This window comes from Neoarius graeffei, chromosome 9 (genome assembly GCF_027579695.1).
Source record: "Neoarius graeffei isolate fNeoGra1 chromosome 9, fNeoGra1.pri, whole genome shotgun sequence".
Taxonomy (NCBI): Eukaryota; Metazoa; Chordata; class Actinopteri; order Siluriformes; family Ariidae; genus Neoarius; species Neoarius graeffei.
In genome coordinates this window covers 19,785,021-19,802,488 of record NC_083577.1, presented here as the reverse complement: position 1 = coordinate 19,802,488, position 17,468 = coordinate 19,785,021, and the positions used below count along the sequence as shown (strand labels likewise).

The window sequence follows — 17,468 nt, the reverse complement described above, 5'->3', positions numbered from 1 at the left end:
GCAATATATTTAAGGGCTAGAGTTTGAAAGAAAATACTACAGAAAAAGACCTTCTAAACAGGCTGTTCATAATTTCTTGAGACAGTTTTCCTTTAAGATCAGTTTATCTTGGCAACAGTAATTTCCCTTCATTGGGTGAATGTAACTTGTCAGAATTTTTAGCATCGTCACACATGGCTAGATCCGCAGAAGATTTCATATTCAACTTGGGGTAATTTTATGTGGGATTTCCTTTAAATACATCAGGTGTTGTATCTGCAATTGCTGTGTCACACACCCAGTTGGTGTTTGTAAACAATTAATGGGTCTTTATATTTACAGCCTGCATCTTTTGCCCAGTTTCTTCAATTTGAGTTGTAATCATTGTACATAATGATAAAGATTTATTGCATTTCATGATTTTTTCCACCTTTTGTGTAGAAATGAAAGTAATAAATGAGTAGAACTACATTATTATTATTGTTATTATTGTTGTTGTTGTTGTTGTTGCTGCAAAAGAATTCCCAAAATACGAATGATTAATTGCTGACATTATTTATACAGCCTGGAATCTGCCTTAGAATAATTACATACCTGTGATCTCAGTGTATACCACAATGGTGCGTTGGGCCACCCCCATAATATATGGAAGCAGTTGATCACTCAAAGTTGCCACTGTTCTGACATCAGTGGCAGAAAGAACAAAGCTTCTGTCAGTTGCGATAGTCTGCAGTTGGGTGCTAGCTGAATCACCGATCGCAACACCAAAGATAACCACGTTGGCCTGCTTTAGTGCCCTCTCACCCTCACTGATATCATCAGTCGACTGCCCAGCACTGATAATTACCAAGGCCTGGGGCACTTCCTCCTCTGCCCTTCCCCCTGCCTCTGGGCCCAACAGACTCTCATTCACCAACTCCAAGGCTGCCCCCAGATTAGAATCATATCCACCGGGGAATTTAAGACTTTGCACAATATTCTGCATGTCCCCTTTGTTGTAATTGTTATTGAGATCGAACTGTACCACTGGGTCAGCACCATACAGCACCAGGGCTACCCGGATCATGTCCCTGCCCACATCAAGCCCTTCGATCACTCTGAGAGCCAAATCACAGATGATAGGGAAGTTGGCAGCTCCAACGTTCTCTGATCCATCAATTAAGAGTACAAGGTCAGCTGAATCTTGGGCTTAAAGAAGACAATAACACAAAGAAACAAACTAAGAATAATGCAAAATGTGGGGGTTAAATGGAAGAGAAGAAGAAAAGATAAGATCTTGTCATGCAGGCACATGACTACACATCTAGATATAGTCATGGATATTACATCACAAAGCATTACAAAAACACACTATGCTGCATGTGGACTGAATCAATGAAGACAATAATTTATTCATTTTATTTTTGACAATGGCCAATTATCAGAATATAGTATTTTTATACACAACCACAAGCAGGAATTCCATAACAAAATAAGAAGTTCTGCATTAGTCTGTAAATTTCCTGAGGGGAAAATGTGACTAGCTCTCTTCTGTTGAGTATAGTATCTATACTTTTACTTACGTTCTTCTAAAAACCAAAGTTAATTTGGCACAACAAAACCTACATAACACACAAAAGGGTATTTTATTTATTATTATTATTATTATTATTATTATTATTATTTTTTTTTTTTTTTTTTTAACCACAGTCATGGCTCTCTCAAGACATGTCGGTTAATGTTTCATCAATTCACAGAACAAAGTTCTTTTTGAATATCAAACTTCAGTGTAGTCTTTGTTTATGGAAACTAAATTTGGCCTATTTTATGCAAATATTTTGTCATTCCTGAACCTATGGACAATTTTGTGGATGTGAAAAATGTTGAGGTTATTGGACAAGAGCAGTGGATGAAAAAACAGCCAAGGCAAGTTCAGTTACTTGATGAATGGTTAAAATTATCAAAAGTTGCTTTTCTTTTTATTATTTTAACAGTGGAAATATACATAAACGTCAGTATCTGAACTCTTGATGAATTTGATAATTTTGTGAAATTAAACCAAATTTGAAGTAATTAGTGTGATAAGTACAAAATTCTATTTATGAAACAATATATTGGTTTTCATTCTATTCTAATAGTTCTAAAATGGAAGAATGCATTCAATCTAGCTCCATACCTGGACTTGGCTGATGTGTTTAGTGAGGTTAAGGCCTCTGAGTTGCTACCTCAAAACCAAGATGCTTCAGTGGAAAGAGAAATAACATCAGCCCTTTCAAAGGTCCTTAAATAATTGCTTTTATGTCCAAAGATATGCAGTTCAGTTAACATGGGGCAGCCTTGGGCTGAAGTGCCCTTGAGCAAGGCACCTAACCCCCAACTGCTCCCCAGGCACTGTAGCATAGCTGCCCACTGCTCTGCATATGTGTGTGTGCTCATTGCTCACCTGTGTGTGTGCATGCATGTGTTCACTGCTTCAAATTGATTAAATGCAGAGGATGAATTTCACTGTGTTTGAGTGTGCATGTTGCATGTGACAAATAAAGGCCTTTTCTTCTTCTTCTTCTTCATGTGCACACCTATGCTTTGTGACCCAGAGCCTTCATTTATCTTTATTGTAGAAGTTGATGCATATGAGAAAACTAAGAAACCTAACCAGAAAGCTAAGCTCAGCAAAAAGAATCTATTATGTAGGAAACAGAGACCTCCTCATAATTAAGATTTCTTATTTACAGTATAATCCTGAGTGATCACCAAAACTCTGAGCATGTGAAGTCAGCAAAGATGCGGTGCTGGTACCTAATCTAGAATCAGTTACATACATTTCAACTGAAAAAAGACTGGTGCCAGAGCCAAAAAGCTGGCACCAGCATAGCACCACAAAACTGCTGGTCCCAAAGTTGGAATGTCAGTGGCTATGGGAGAAGCTAGCGCAAAAAAAAATTGCTACCATTTTCATAAAACTTGAGCGAAATCAGAAATTGCTATCTGCAGATAACCTTCAAATGCAAGCTGTAATGACTTTAAAAGGAAATTTATTTTAAAAAAGGCAAAAGAGATGCTTTCTGTTTGACCTTGTTTTTGGGTTGTGGTCTTTCTAATTTCTTTAATACTCAAACTCCTCCTAAGTCTCATGTTTTGACAATATATTACTTCATGAAATATTTGGAAAATTTGCAAGTTTGACTCCCACACTCATTAGCATAGCTTATAAAATAGCACTTGCTTCAGCACATCCTATTATTTTGTATTTTTTAAAGTACTGTGTGTGCTGACAGTTATTTGTAAGCAGATCTGAATGTAGTCACGAGATACTAACTCAATGACACAGAATTGTATGCAGTTGCAACATGTTGGCAATTTTATTGTGTATTTAATTTGTTATTTTGAGTTGTTGAATTAATAACATAATATAATAACATAATAACCAGCTGATTGAACATTCATCTGCTGTGCTTAAACACAATTCTATTTACGGCAAATTCTATCCTGCATGGACAAATCTAAAAAAAAAAAAAAAGAAGCCAATTTCTTTACATATTATTCATTAGTATCAATACTGTCAGGTTGTTAGTATTCTTAGTCAAATTTTGCATTTTCACTTTCTCTCTTGACTTTTCAGCTTTATATTTAACTCACTTCTCACAAAATAAACACACAATCATGAAAAACTCTAGAACATGCAAAGGAGTAAAATATGCTCTGTATATGCAGCTGACCTAATTCATCTGCATGTTTTTTATTAGAAAGTTTATGGCTTCCGATATGTGCATTAGCATGACATCTAATTTTACCTACTTTCATAATTTGTCAGTTGGTTGGCATGGAACAAAAAATGTTTACACTTTTAACACTACCAATAAAATGCTGACCCAGACTGTATGGACTGAGAAAAGAAAATTATATTTTGGTTCTGTATTAGTTCTATACTAGTTCTGTTAGCCATCTGATTACTTCTGATTATGAAATCTCATCTAATCAAATGATCCATGATACTCTGCAACTACTATTGGTGAAAACATTAAAAATCATAATTTAAAGTCTTTTACCAAAAATAAAACTGATGATGAATTTTGACTACAGTAGTGCACAAATTTCATGTTCACTTTTTTCCCAGGTAAATCAGACTAATGGCCATTATAAACATAGTTACAAAGTAGTATGCAATTGGGAACATGAGCTTACTTTGGTAATTTGATCATCTTCATTCTGTATTCAGTCACATCATGCAGACTCATGTTACAGAACTTTACCAGTCATGACAATTTCTTTCATCTTTATATACCCAGTTATACCAAGGCAAATGAAGGACGATTGCAATTTCTAAGGATGCACCAATCATGCTTTAATCTTCTTAATAATCATGCCTGCATCATGCAAGTTTCTGTTATGAACTTGTGTCAAACTTTACATGGCTGAAGTAGCAGACTTTATTCCCTGAATCCAGTGATTACAACTTTATCATTTCTGTGCCAGTTACAGTTTCTCCTGTCAGCAATAAAACACTTTCATTCACACCCAGTTTTTGGGCTTCTAAATTAAGAAGTTCTGATTAGCTATAGTGTGACCTACCATCAACAAACGGCTCAGAAAATTAATAAACATTTTATTCACTACAACACATTCATGACAGGAAAACAAAAACAAAAAAACTGATCTGTATGCCAAGCAGCAACAGTAGCAATGCACAAAGCAGCAAGATGCAATTTATGTGCCAATCTGATGACAGAAAGGCAGAAAGGTGTCTATCCTGACAGCAATTATAATATAAAGATAGCATGTCATATGATATATGCTGCCTAAAATTCTAGTAACCCCAATGTCCAAACGCCTTTCCCATTCCTGTCACTTTTTAGCCCACTTTCACATCCTACATAGACAAAAGGCAGCAGTAAGTTCATTCTGCTTGTCAATTGATGGCCTGTGGTAGTTGATATTGCACATATGTATTGACAGCATAAAATATATCAGTTGATCATGATCTAATACTGATTCAGTGTTTGAGGCTAATATCATAAGAGATTAGTGCATCACAAAGTAATTTCTGTAAAATGCTCAATAACATCTTAATTATTATTTTTACTTTTGAACATTTAACTGATAGTTTTGGAAAGATGAAAGAAAGTTCATCACTGTATTCAGCAGTAGAAGACAATTTCCACAGATACAACATACAGTGGTGCTTGAAAGTTTGTGAACCCTTTAGAATTTTCCATATTTCTGCATAAATATGACCTAAAATATCATCAGATTTTCACACAAATCCTAAAAGTAGATAAAAAAGAACCCATGTAAACAAATGAGACAAAAATTTTATACTTGGTCATTTATGTATTGAGGAAAATGATCCAATATTACATATCTGTGAGTGGAAAAAGTATGTGAACCTTTGCTTTCAGTATCTGGTGTGACCCCCTCGTGCAGCAATAACTCCAACTAAACGTTTCCGGTAACTGTTGATCAGTTCTGCACACTGGCTTGGCGGAATTTTAGCCCATTCCTCTGTACAGAACAGCTTCAACTCTGGGGTGTTGGTGGGTTTCCTCACATGAACTGCTCACTCCAGGTCCTTCCACAACATTTCGATTGGATTAAGGTCAGGACTTTGACTTGGCCATTCCAAAACAATAACTTTATTCTTCTTTAACCATTCTTTGGTAGAATGATGTGTGCTTAGGGTCGTTGTCTTGCTGCATGACCCACCTTCTCTTGAGATTCAGTTCATGGACAGATGTCCTGACATTTTTCTTTAGAATTCGCTGGTATAATTCAGAATTCATTGTTCCATCAATGATGGCAAGCCATCCTGGCCCAGATGCAGCAAAACAGGCCCAAACCATGATACTATCACCACCATGTTTCACAGATGGGATAAGGTTCTTTTGCTGGAATGCAGGGTTTTTCTTTCTCCAAAAATAACACTTCTCATTTAAATCAAAAAGTTATATTTTGGTCTCATCTGACCACAAAACATTTTTCCAATAGCCTTCTGGCTTGTCCACATGATCTTTAGCAAACTGCAGATGAGCAGCAATGTTCTTTTTGGAGACCAGTGGCTTTCTCCTTGCAACCCTGCCATGCACACCGTTGTTGTTCAGTGTTCTCCTGATAGTGAACTCATGAACATTAATATTAGCCAATGTGAGAGAGGCCTTCAGTTGCTTAGAAGTTAACCTGGGGTCCTTTGTGACCTCACCAACTATTACACGCCTTGCTCTTGGAGTGATCTTTGTTGGTTGACCACTCCTGGGGATGGTAACAATGGTCTTGAATTACCTCAATTTGTACACAATCTGTCTGACTGTGGATTGGTGGAGTCCAAACACTTTAGAGATGGTTTTGTAAGCTTTTCCAGCCTGAGGAGCATCAACAATGCTTTTTCTGAGGTCCTCAGAAATCTCCTTTGTTCATGCCATGATACACTTCCACAAACATGTTGTGAAGATCAGACTTTTATAGATCCATGTTCTTTAAATAAAACAGGGTGCCCACTCACACCTGCTTGTCATCCCATTGATTGAAAACACCTGACTCTAAATTCACCTTCAAATTAACTGCTAATCCTACAGCTTCACATACTTTTGCCACTCACAGATATCTAATATTGGATCATTTTCTTCAATAAATAAATGACCAAGTATAATATTTTTGTCTCATTTGTTTAACTGGGCTCTCTTTGTCTACTCTTAGGACTTGTGTGAAAATCTGATTACAAACTTTCAAGGACCACTGTATATGCTTTTATCATACACACATATAGAATAAGGTATTGAGCTTAGAAGACAAAAGCTGTGGTGGGTAGTTAGCCATAACCAGTAGCTTGAGTTTGTAAGGTTTTATTGTATTCATTCGAATTAATTTGAATATGGAGTCCTATAAGGGATTTTTTTTTCCTGTGCTAGAAAGTGAATAGTTAGATGAACTAAGAAAGATTAGGAAAGAAAGAGACAAGACACACAAAAAAATAAAGAATAGATCACTGGTTGAGACTCTTACCCAAGCCTTTTAATTAGACCAAAATACTTATAGCTATAGAAAACATGGCAATAAAATGTTACTGTCATAAAAAGACAGTTAAAATACAATTAAAATGAAGACTGAATAAATAGGGGCTCTATAATCGCTCAATATACCAAAATGTGCCATTTTCATATTGAGTGAAAAAAGTGATGTTAACAGTGCAGGGAAACTTGCATGTATATCCAAACGTCAGTAATAATAACTTCCTGAGGTTGGCTGTCAAAGAACATAACACCATTAAAATGTAGCAGAAAATTTCTCCATTTTCTTTCTTTTGCATCTCTATTTTATTCATTTAATTACTGAGTCAACAGATCTTTCAAAGATCTCAGTTCTGTGCGGTCACCACTGTCCTTTAATTTCAAACAACTGCACCACCACATTTGAAGCTCATCAACCAAATTTCCCCCAAACCCTGATCTGCAATAAGGCTATGTGAGTGAACTTACCAGCCTGAGCATTAAGTGTTGGGAAGATGCCCAAGAACAGGACTCCCATTAGGGTGCACAGCAGCAACCAATTTGTCCCCATTCTCCACACAAACACCAAAAACACACCTGAAAAAGGGAAGACTGCCATTTAGAGTTAATGCCAACACTTGGAATTAGTATCAAATAGATAAAGGGTTAATTACCAAGGATTTCTTGGAAATGCCCACGTTTCCAAATGCCCACAATACATTTCTGTATCAAAGGTTTTGCAAAACTACTCATTCAGTCTCAGCACAAACATTGCATTGCATTGCATTTAGTGCCATAAGGATGTAGTGGAAGGTAAACACATACAACCGCATTTCCAAAAAATGTTAGGACACTGTGCAAAGTGGAAATAAAAACATAATGTGATGATTTGTAAATCACAGAAACCCCATATTTCATTGAAAATAGTACAAAGATAAAATATCAAATTTTGAAAATGAGATTTTATATATATATATATATATATATATATATATATATATATATATATATATATATTTTTTTTTTTCTCATTTTGAATTTGATGCCAGCAACATATTTCAAAAAAGTTGGGACAGGGGCATGTTCAACACTGGGTTGCATCACCTCTATGTTTAAGAACACTGTAAATATTTGAGAACTGAGGAGACCAATTGCTGTAGTTTGGAAGTGAAATGTTCTCCCATTCTTGCATGATATACAATTTCAGTTTCTCAACAGTTTGGGGTCTACTTTGTCATATTTTGAACTTCATAACACACCCAATGTTTTCAATGGGAGACAGGTCTGGACTAAAGGCAGGCCAGTTTAGCACCCACAGTCTTTTGCTATGGAGCCATGCAGTTTTAATATGTGTAGAATGCAGTTTGGCATTGTCTTGCTGAAATAAGCAAGGCCTTCCCTGAAAATGATGTCGTCTGGATGGCAGCATGTTGCTCCAAAACCTGTATATCATTCAACATTAATGTAGCCCTCCCAGATATGCAAGCTACCCATGTCATGTGCACTAATGTGCCCCACCCCCCCACCATCACAGATGCTGTCTTTTGAACTGTGCAGTGATAACAAGCAGGATGGTCCCTCTCCTCTTTAGTCCGGAGGATGTAGTGACGATGATTTCCAAAATGAATTTCAAATTTTGATTTGTCAGACCACAGGACAGTTTTCACTTTGCTTCAGTCCACTGTAAATGAGCTCAGTGAGATTTACTCAAAAAAAAAGGAAAAAAAAGGGAATATAACAATATAAGTAAAAAAAAAGGGATTATAACAATATAAGTAAACCTAACTAGCAGTTTTCTTTTTTTTATAATTAAATTTCACTCAAACCTGAGATGAATGGTTAAGTATTGCACAAACAAACAAACAAACCAAATTGAACTTATGTGCCTTTTCTAAAATTTTACTGATTTAAAAGTTATTTAAAAGAAAGCTTAAATAAACTACGTACATCTCAACACAGTAAGAAATACACATCATCTAAAAGCTATCGTTACTACAACCCCGATTCCAAAAAAGTTGGGACAAAATACAAATTGTGAATAAAAACGGAATGCAATGATGTGGAAGTTTCAAAATTCCATATTATATTCAGAATAGAACATAGATGACATATCAAATGTTTAAACTGAGAAAATGTATCATTTAAAGAGAAAAATTAGGTGATTTTAAATTTCATGACAACAACACATCTCAAAAAATTTGGGACAAGGCCATGTTTACCACTTTGAGACATCCCCTTTTCTCTTTACAACAGTCTGTAAACGTCTGGGGACTGAGGAGACAAGTTGCTCAAGTTTAGGGATAGGAATGTTAACCCATTCTTGTCTAATGTAGGATTCTAGTTGCTCAGCTGTCTTAGGTCTTTTTTGTTGTATCTTCCGTTTTATGATGCGCCAAATGTTTTCTATGGGTGAAAGATCTGGACTGCAGGCTGGCCAGTTCAGTACCTGGACCCTTCTTCTATGCAGCCACGATGCTGTAATTGATGCAGTATGTGGTTTGGCATTGTCGTGTTGGAAAATGCAAGGTCTTCCCTGAAAGAGACGTCGTCTGGATGGGAGCATATGTTGCCCTAGAACCTGGATATACCTTTCAGCATTGATGGTGTCTTTCCAGATGTGTAAGCTGCCCATGCCACACGCACTAATGCAACCCCATACCATCAGAGATGCAGGCTTCTGAACTGAGCGCTGATAACAACTTGGGTCGTCCTTCTCCTCTTTAGTCCAAATTACACGGCGTCCCTGATTTCCATAAAGAACTTCAAATTTTGATTCGTCTGACCACAGAACAGTTTTCCACTTTGCCACAGTCCACTTTAAATGAGCCTTTTCCCAGAGAAGATGTCTGCGCTTCTGGATCATGTTTAGATACGGTTTCTTCTTTGAACTACAGAGTTTTAGCTGGCACCGGCGGATGGCACAGTGAATTGTGTTCACAGATAATGTTCTCTGGAAATATTCCTGAGCCCATTTTGTGATTTCCAATACAGAAGCATGCCTGTATGTGATGCAGTGCCATCTAAGGGCCCGAAGATCATGGGCACCCAGTATGGTTTTCCGGCCTTGACCCTTACGCACAGAGATTCTTCCAGATTCTCTGAATCTTTTGATGATATTATGCACTGTAGATGATGATATGTTCAAACTCTTTGCAATTTTATACTGTCGAACTCCTTTTTGATATTGTTCCACTATTTGTCAGTGCAGAATTAGGGGGATTGGTGATCCTCTTCTCATCTTTACTTCTAAGAGCTGCTGCCACTCCAAGATGCTCTTTTTATACCCAGTCATATTAATGACCTATTGCCAATTGACCTAATGAGTTGCAATTTTGTCCTCCAGCTGTTCCTTTTTGTACCTTTAACTTTTCCAGCCTCTTATTGCCCCTGTCCCAACTTTTTTGAGATGTGTTGCTGTCATGAAATTTCAAATGAGCCAATATTTGGCATGAAATTTCAAAATGTCTCACTTTCGACATTTGATATGTTATGTTCTATTGTGAATACAATATCAGTTTTTGAGATTTGTAAATTATTGCATTCTGTTTTTATTTACAATTTGGACTTTGTCCCAACTTTTTTGGAATTGGGGTTGTACTTAACGGCTTACTTGGCCTCTACCAAATAGTTCTAACTAGAAACAGAGCTCCAATGGGTACATCCACTAAAATCAGACTTCATAAAAACTGAACTAGCAGAACTGAAGTTGACTACTTAACAGCCTTGTGTACACAAACACATACCATACACCTTACTGAGTAATACAAAATGGTGAACCAAGAAAACATTTCATAATACACCAGCCTTATGGCTTTAAGCTAACACAAAACAAGAAATATTGAAAATATTGAAACCCTTTCATTACACTCAAAATTAAATCAGTTTCTGGAAATGCACATGCAAATCAAGTTTAAAATCCATGCCCTCACATTAGTTTGTAATTGAATTAAAAACAACTTAAAGCAATTATGTAATTCTAATAATCTGGGTTTTTTTGTGTGTAAACATCACAGATTTGTTTTTATCATATTTAATGAACCACTGAATCATGTTTTTCAGTGTAACATAGAGTTTTTTCAATATAAAGTTGTGCCAACATTAGTTTATTTATTAATTTAATTCCTATGAACAGTAATCATCAGATTGTTGGTGGAACTGTTGGCTCTCCCAAGTGGTATGGAAATTTGTTTTGGGACTTGAAAGTTTGGGAGTTTCTAAGTTGTAGAATTAAAATATATGTAAATTATTAATGTATAAATATTTGCATAATTTTCAATTCAAAAAGCTTCTCAAAAAGTTCAAGGTGACACTAATACAACCATACACAGTGTGTTCATGATGTGTTTAGGTTCTTTCAGAAATACCTGTTTCTGGAAGAACCTACACAAACAGCGCCATGAAGACCAAGGAGCTATCAAAATATCAATCAGGTTTTGAATGTAAAAAAGAACCCACATTTCTGAAAATCTTGCAGCATACTGACCAAAAGTTAGTGACCAAATAAAAGTATTTTTTATAAACTGTCACTGAGGGAGCTTTTTTATAAATTATTTTTGTTTCAAAATAGTCAAATTCATAATTTAACCATTCCCTGGGCTCTAAAAAATATACCTTATTTACTTTGGATTACAATATGGTCTGTTTAATGCAGGAAAAGTATTCAATAATAACCGTTAAGCCTCCCAGTTGTTATCAACCACTACAACACCTCCCCCTTCTGTCACAGTGAGCTGGAGTACTGAGGCTAGGCAAGGGTGTTGCTGCACTACAGGCACTTTTACATTGCACTGTACTCTTCACCATAGTCATAGAAAAATAACTTGTAAATTGGTTATTATTCACACAACACTCTATGCATAATTCTACCAAATCAATGTTCACATTGTCAACTTATTGACCAACACCTCTGGTCTTGGTCACATACGTTACTCTTGTCATTTTTTGATCTTGGATAATAACACTTTATATATCTTTATAGTATATTGTTTTATTTCCTTTTCTATAGTGCTTACAGTATATCCATCCATCCATCCATCCATCCATTATCTGTAGCCACTTATCCTATTCTACAGGGTCGCAGGCAAGCTGGAGCCTATCCCAGCTGACTATGGGCAAGAGGCAGGGTACACCCTGGACAAGTCGCCAGGTTATCACAGGGCTGACACAGAGACAAACAACCATTCACACCTACAGTCAATTTAGAGCCACCAATTAACCTAACCTGCATGTCTTTGGGGGAAACCGGAGCACCCCGAGGAAACCCGCACAGACATGGGGAAAACATGCAAACTCCACACAGAAAGGCCCTTGCCAGCCGCAAACCCAGGACCTTCTTACTGTGAGGCAACAGTGCTAACCAATACACCACTGTGCCGCCCTGATTATGTATATCATCTCATCTCATTATCTGAGATTATATATATATATATATATATATTTTCCTACACATGCAGTAATTTCTGTAGTAATTCCTGTTACTTCTGTTAGGGTTTTGCTGGGATTCGAACCTGGTTCGTTGGTGTGATAATCCAGCAAACCCCCACTAGGCCACCAGGGGGATGACTCAAATGCAGAGGCGTGAGGCGGAAGTAGAAAAAGAATCAAAAGGTTTATTTAAACTATATACACTATATACAGGGCAAAACAAAAGACAAAAAAAAACCAAAGAGTATAATCCAAAAGAAAAGCAAAGTGCAAAAATTCAAAAGCTAAGAAGATCAAAAAAAACACAGTACAAAGGAAACTGGAGATAAACATAACAGCACAAAGACTCCGTGACAAGAGGACTGAACTCAGGGGTATAAATAGACAAACTAATTAAGGACACAGGTGAAGATAATTAGGCAATTAACACAAACACAAAACACAGGAACAGTGGCGGCCTCTAGAGGCCAAAATAAACACGACATGAAAAGGAAATAACAGCGGCCTCTAGAGGCCAAAACAGTCCTAGTCCTAACAGGACCCCCCCCTCTAGGAGCGTCTCCTGACGTTCCCAGGGCGATCCGGATGGGCCGAATGGAAGTCCCGACATAGTTCTTTATCAAGGACATCCCGAGCAGGAACCCAGCAGCGCTCCTCAGGACCATAGCCCTCCCAGTCCACCAGATATTGCAACCCGCCGCGGACCCGGCGGGAGTCAAGCAGGCGATTCACAGTGAACACAGTCTGCCCCTGGAAGATGCGGGGGGGTGGGGGGTTCCTAGGGGCAGGGGCATACGTAGACGTCAGTACGGGCCGTAACAGGGAAACATGGAAAGTGGGGTTGATCCTCAGAGTCCGGGGCAACTGGAGCCGGTAGGAGACAGGGTTCACCCTGCGCACCACCTTGAAGGGGCCAATGTAGCGAGGAGCAAGCTTGCGGTTCTCCACCCGCAGTGGAAGGTCCTTAGTGGACAGCCAAACACGCTGCCCAGGGCGGAAAGCGTGTGCAGGTCTTCTATGGCGGTTGGCCTGAGTCTGGTTGGTTCTGGAGGTCTGTATGAGGGTCTTCCTGACCTTGCTCCAGGTCTTGCGACACCGTCTCACATATTGGTTGACCGAGGGCACCCCCGCGTCCTCCTCCTGGTCCGGGAACAGAGGTGGCTGGAACCCGAATTGGCACTGGAATGGCGACAGCTTGGTGGCCGATGACTGCAGGGTGTTGTGGGCGTACTCCGCCCATGGCAGCCAGGTGCTCCACGATGTCGGGTTATCCATAGCCAGGCCTCGCAGGGTGGTTTCCAGGTCCTGGTTGAGCCTCTCCGTCTGACCATTGGACTGTGGGTGAAACCCAGAGGAGAGGCTGGCAGTGGCTCCGATGACCTTGCAGAACCCGTGCCACACTCGGGAGGAGAACTGGGGCCCTCGGTCTGAGACGATGTCCTGTGGAAGACCAAAGACTCGGAAGACATGATTAAACAAAAGTTTCGCAGTTTCAAGAGCAGAGGGGAGTTTGCACAGTGGTATGAAGCGGCAGGCCTTGGAGAATCTGTCAACTAAGACCAAAATGACCGTGTTACCTTGTGACTCAGGGAGACCCGTGATAAAGTCGACTGCCACGTGGGACCAGGGACGCCGGGGAATGGTCAGAGGATGCAGGAGACCCTGGGGACGCTGTCGTGGGTTCTTGGTTCTGGTGCAAACCTCACAGGACAGGACAAATGACCTTACTTCCTTCTCCATGTTAGGCCACCAGAAGCGTCTTTTCAGGAAGTCCAGGGTCCTCCGAGCTCCCGGGTGGGCGGTGAGAGGGGAAGAGTGACCCCACTGGAGAACCTTGGCCCGGGCTTGATGTGGGACGTACAAGAGGCCTGGTGGCCCCGTCCCAGGACCGGGGTCCTGGCGTTGGGCTCGTCGGACAGCCTCCTCAATACCCCAGCGGACAGGGGCCACAATCCGGGACACAGGGATAATAGGCCCGACTTCATTCTCCCTGTTAGTGGCAGAGAACAGTCTGGACAGTGCGTCAGGTTTGGTGTTCTTGGAGCCGGGGCGGTATGAGAGGGTGAAGTCAAACCGACTGAAAAACAGGGCCCACCTAGCCTGTCGAGGGTTCAGTCTCTTGGCTTGCTGGAGGTACTCCAGGTTCTTGTGGTCAGTCCAAACCAGGAATGGATGTTGTGCTCCCTCCAGCCAGTGCCTCCACTCCTCAAGGGCCAGTTTGACCGCTAGCAGTTCTCGATCCCCCACATCGTACCGGGACTCAGCAGGACTCAGGCGGTGGGAGAAGTAAGCGCAGGGGTGCAGCTTTCCTTCCGAACGTTGAGAGAGCACCGCGCCGACACCACTGTCCGAGGCGTCCACCTCCACGATGAATGGTTGGGAGGTGTCCGGGAGAACCAGAATGGGTGCCGTGCAGAAGCGGTCCTTGAGGTCTTTGAACGCCTTTTCTGCCTGAGGAGACCAGCCATAAGATCCACCTGTCCCTTTGGTGAGGTCTGACATGGGTGCTGCCACAGAACTGAAGTTCCTGATGAACTTGCGGTAGAAGTTAGCGAATCCTAAGAACCGCTGAACCTCCTTAACGGACTTGGGAGTAGGCCAATCCCGGACGGCCAGGGTCTTGGCAGGGTCCATTTGGAGTTGGCCTGTCCGTACAATAAATCCCAGAAAGGAGACCTCGGGAACATGAAATTCGCATTTCTGGGCCTTGGCGAACAGCTTGTTCTGTAGCAGCCTCTGGAGAACCTGGCGGACATGGTGGCGGTGCTCCTGCACGGTCTTGGAAAAGATAAGGATGTCGTCGAGGTAGACAAAAACGTATAGGTTAATCATGTCCCTTAAGACGTCATTGATTAGGGCCTGAAAAACAGCTGGTGCGTTGGTGAGTCCGAAGGGCATCACCTGGTATTCGTAGTGCCCAGACGGGGTGTTAAAGGCAGTCTTCCACTCATCTCCCTGTCGGATACGGATGAGGTGGTATGCGTTCCGTAGGTCCAACTTGGTGAAGACGGTGGCGCCTTGGAGCAGGTCGAAAGCTGTGGACATCAGCGGAAGGGGATATCGGTTGCGCACAGTGATCTTATTCAGGCCCCTGTAATCAATACATGGTCGGAGCCCCCCATCCTTCTTGCCGACAAAGAAGAAGCCGGCTCCAGCAGGTGAAGTGGAGGGTCGAATAAACCCAGAGACCAGGGCATCTTTGAGGTATTCCTCCATGGCCTTGCGTTCTGGCTGAGAGAGTGAAAACAGTCTGCCACGAGGAGGGGTAGTCCCAGGGAGCAAGTCGATGGCACAGTCGTAGGCCCGGTGCGGAGGAAGAACGGCGGCCCTGCTCTTGCTGAATACCTCCTTGAGATCCCAGTACTCTGTGGGAACTTGAGATAACTCGGTGAGATCAGGGGGCTCGGCAGGAGACACAGGAGAGCTAGAGAGCAGACAAGAGGCATGGCATGCAGGGCCCCATTCCACAACCTGGCTTGTTACCCAGTCTATGCGAGGGTTGTGGCGAGTAAGCCAAGGAAGGCCTAGAATAACTGGGAACTCAGGTGAAGGAATCAGGTGCAGGGATATTTCTTCCTTGTGACCTTGAGACTGGAGGAAGACTGGAGAAGTAACTTGGGTGACTCTTCCATCACCTAACGCTTGACCATCGAGGGCAGACACAGACAGAGGGACTTCAAGAGGTGCAGTAGGTATATTGATGCTTTGGGCGAAGTGAATATCCATAAAGTTCCCAGCCGCCCCTGAGTCTATCAAAGCTTGACAAGAGTGGACAGACTCACCCCAGGAGATGGAGACCGGGATGTAGATTCCTTGGCCAGGGAGTCCGGGAGAGAGGGTAGGCCCCGTCACAACCCTCCCTCGGCTGGACGGGGCGGTCCTTTTCCCAAGAGTTCGGGACATGATGCTCGGAAGTGACCAGGCTTGCCACAGTAGATGCAGCACTTGTCCCTCCTTCTGCGCTCCCTCTCAGATGCGGAGAGGCGAGTACGACCCACTTGCATGGGTTCTGGACAGTCACTGAAGGAGGTAGACGGTCTCCAGGTAGAGGTAGGGAGGCTGGGGGGGCTCAAGGCTTGGTGGCGTTCTCTCATCCTGTTGTCCAGACGAATAGCATGTGAGATGAGGGTTTCGAGGTCACTTGGGCATCCAATAGAGGCCAGACCGTCCTTGATGGGGTCAGACAGACCATGGTGGAAGGCTGACACCAGGGCAGTCTCGTTCCATCCACTTACTGCTGCGAGTGTTCGGAACGAGATGGCGTAATCTGCGACGCTTCCTCCTTGCCGGATGGACATGAGCTTTCGGGCTGCGTCGGTACTGATGTCTGCCTGATCGAAGACCCGAAGCATCTCTTCAGAAAACAGCTGGAAATCAAAGCACTCAGGTCCCTGTCTTTGCCAGATAGCAGTAGCCCAGGCTCGCGCCTTACCAGCTAATAAGGTGATCACAAAGGCAATCTTGCGGCGATCCGTAGTGTAGGTGGTAGGCTGAAGCTCAAAGGTGAGTTGACACTGGGTAAGGAACTCTCGGCACTCACTGTGCTTGCCGTCATACCTCTGTGGTGCAGGAAGGCTGGGTTCGCGAGGTGAAGAAGGCAGCATTGCAGGAGGCACTGGAGCCGGAGTGGGAGCTGGATCAGGAGCAGGAACTGGATCAGGAGCAGGAGATGCAGGCAGAGATGTCAGCTGTGCCAGGGTTTTCCCAATTTGCTGAAGCAGTTCCTCATGGCGAGCGAGGGCCTCACGTTGGCTGGTGAGCGTCCGTCCATGAGCGTCCATGGTCGCTCCGAAGCGTGTCAAAGCTGCCATAATTCCCTGAAGGTTGGCCGGGTAGACAGTTGAAGCAGCCTCTGCTGAGTCGGTCATGACGGAGTCTTTCTGTTAGGGTTTTGCTGGGATTCGAACCTGGTTCGTTGGTGTGATAATCCAGCAAACCCCCACTAGGCCACCAGGGGGATGACTCAAATGCAGAGGCGTGAGGCGGAAGTAGAAAAAGAATCAAAAGGTTTATTTAAACTATATACACTATATACAGGGCAAAACAAAAGACAAAAAAAAACCAAAGAGTATAATCCAAAAGAAAAGCAAAGTGCAAAAATTCAAAAGC

The 17,468-nt window shown here is 41.7% G+C and overlaps 1 protein-coding gene across 1 annotated transcript in view; it reads right to left on the bottom strand.

The window, feature by feature from the left end:
- The window catches only part of LOC132892109 (collagen alpha-3(VI) chain), a 43,836-nt gene that overhangs the window by 24,951 nt on the left and 1,417 nt on the right, over positions 1-17,468 (bottom strand). The window contains exons 2-3 of the mRNA XM_060930508.1: positions 7,425-7,532; positions 574-1,167 (exon numbers count right to left, since the gene is read on the bottom strand). Of these exons, the coding sequence (XP_060786491.1) occupies positions 574-1,167; positions 7,425-7,506 (676 nt within the window). The 5' untranslated portion in view covers positions 7,507-7,532. The remainder of the gene's footprint in view (positions 1-573; positions 1,168-7,424; positions 7,533-17,468) is intronic.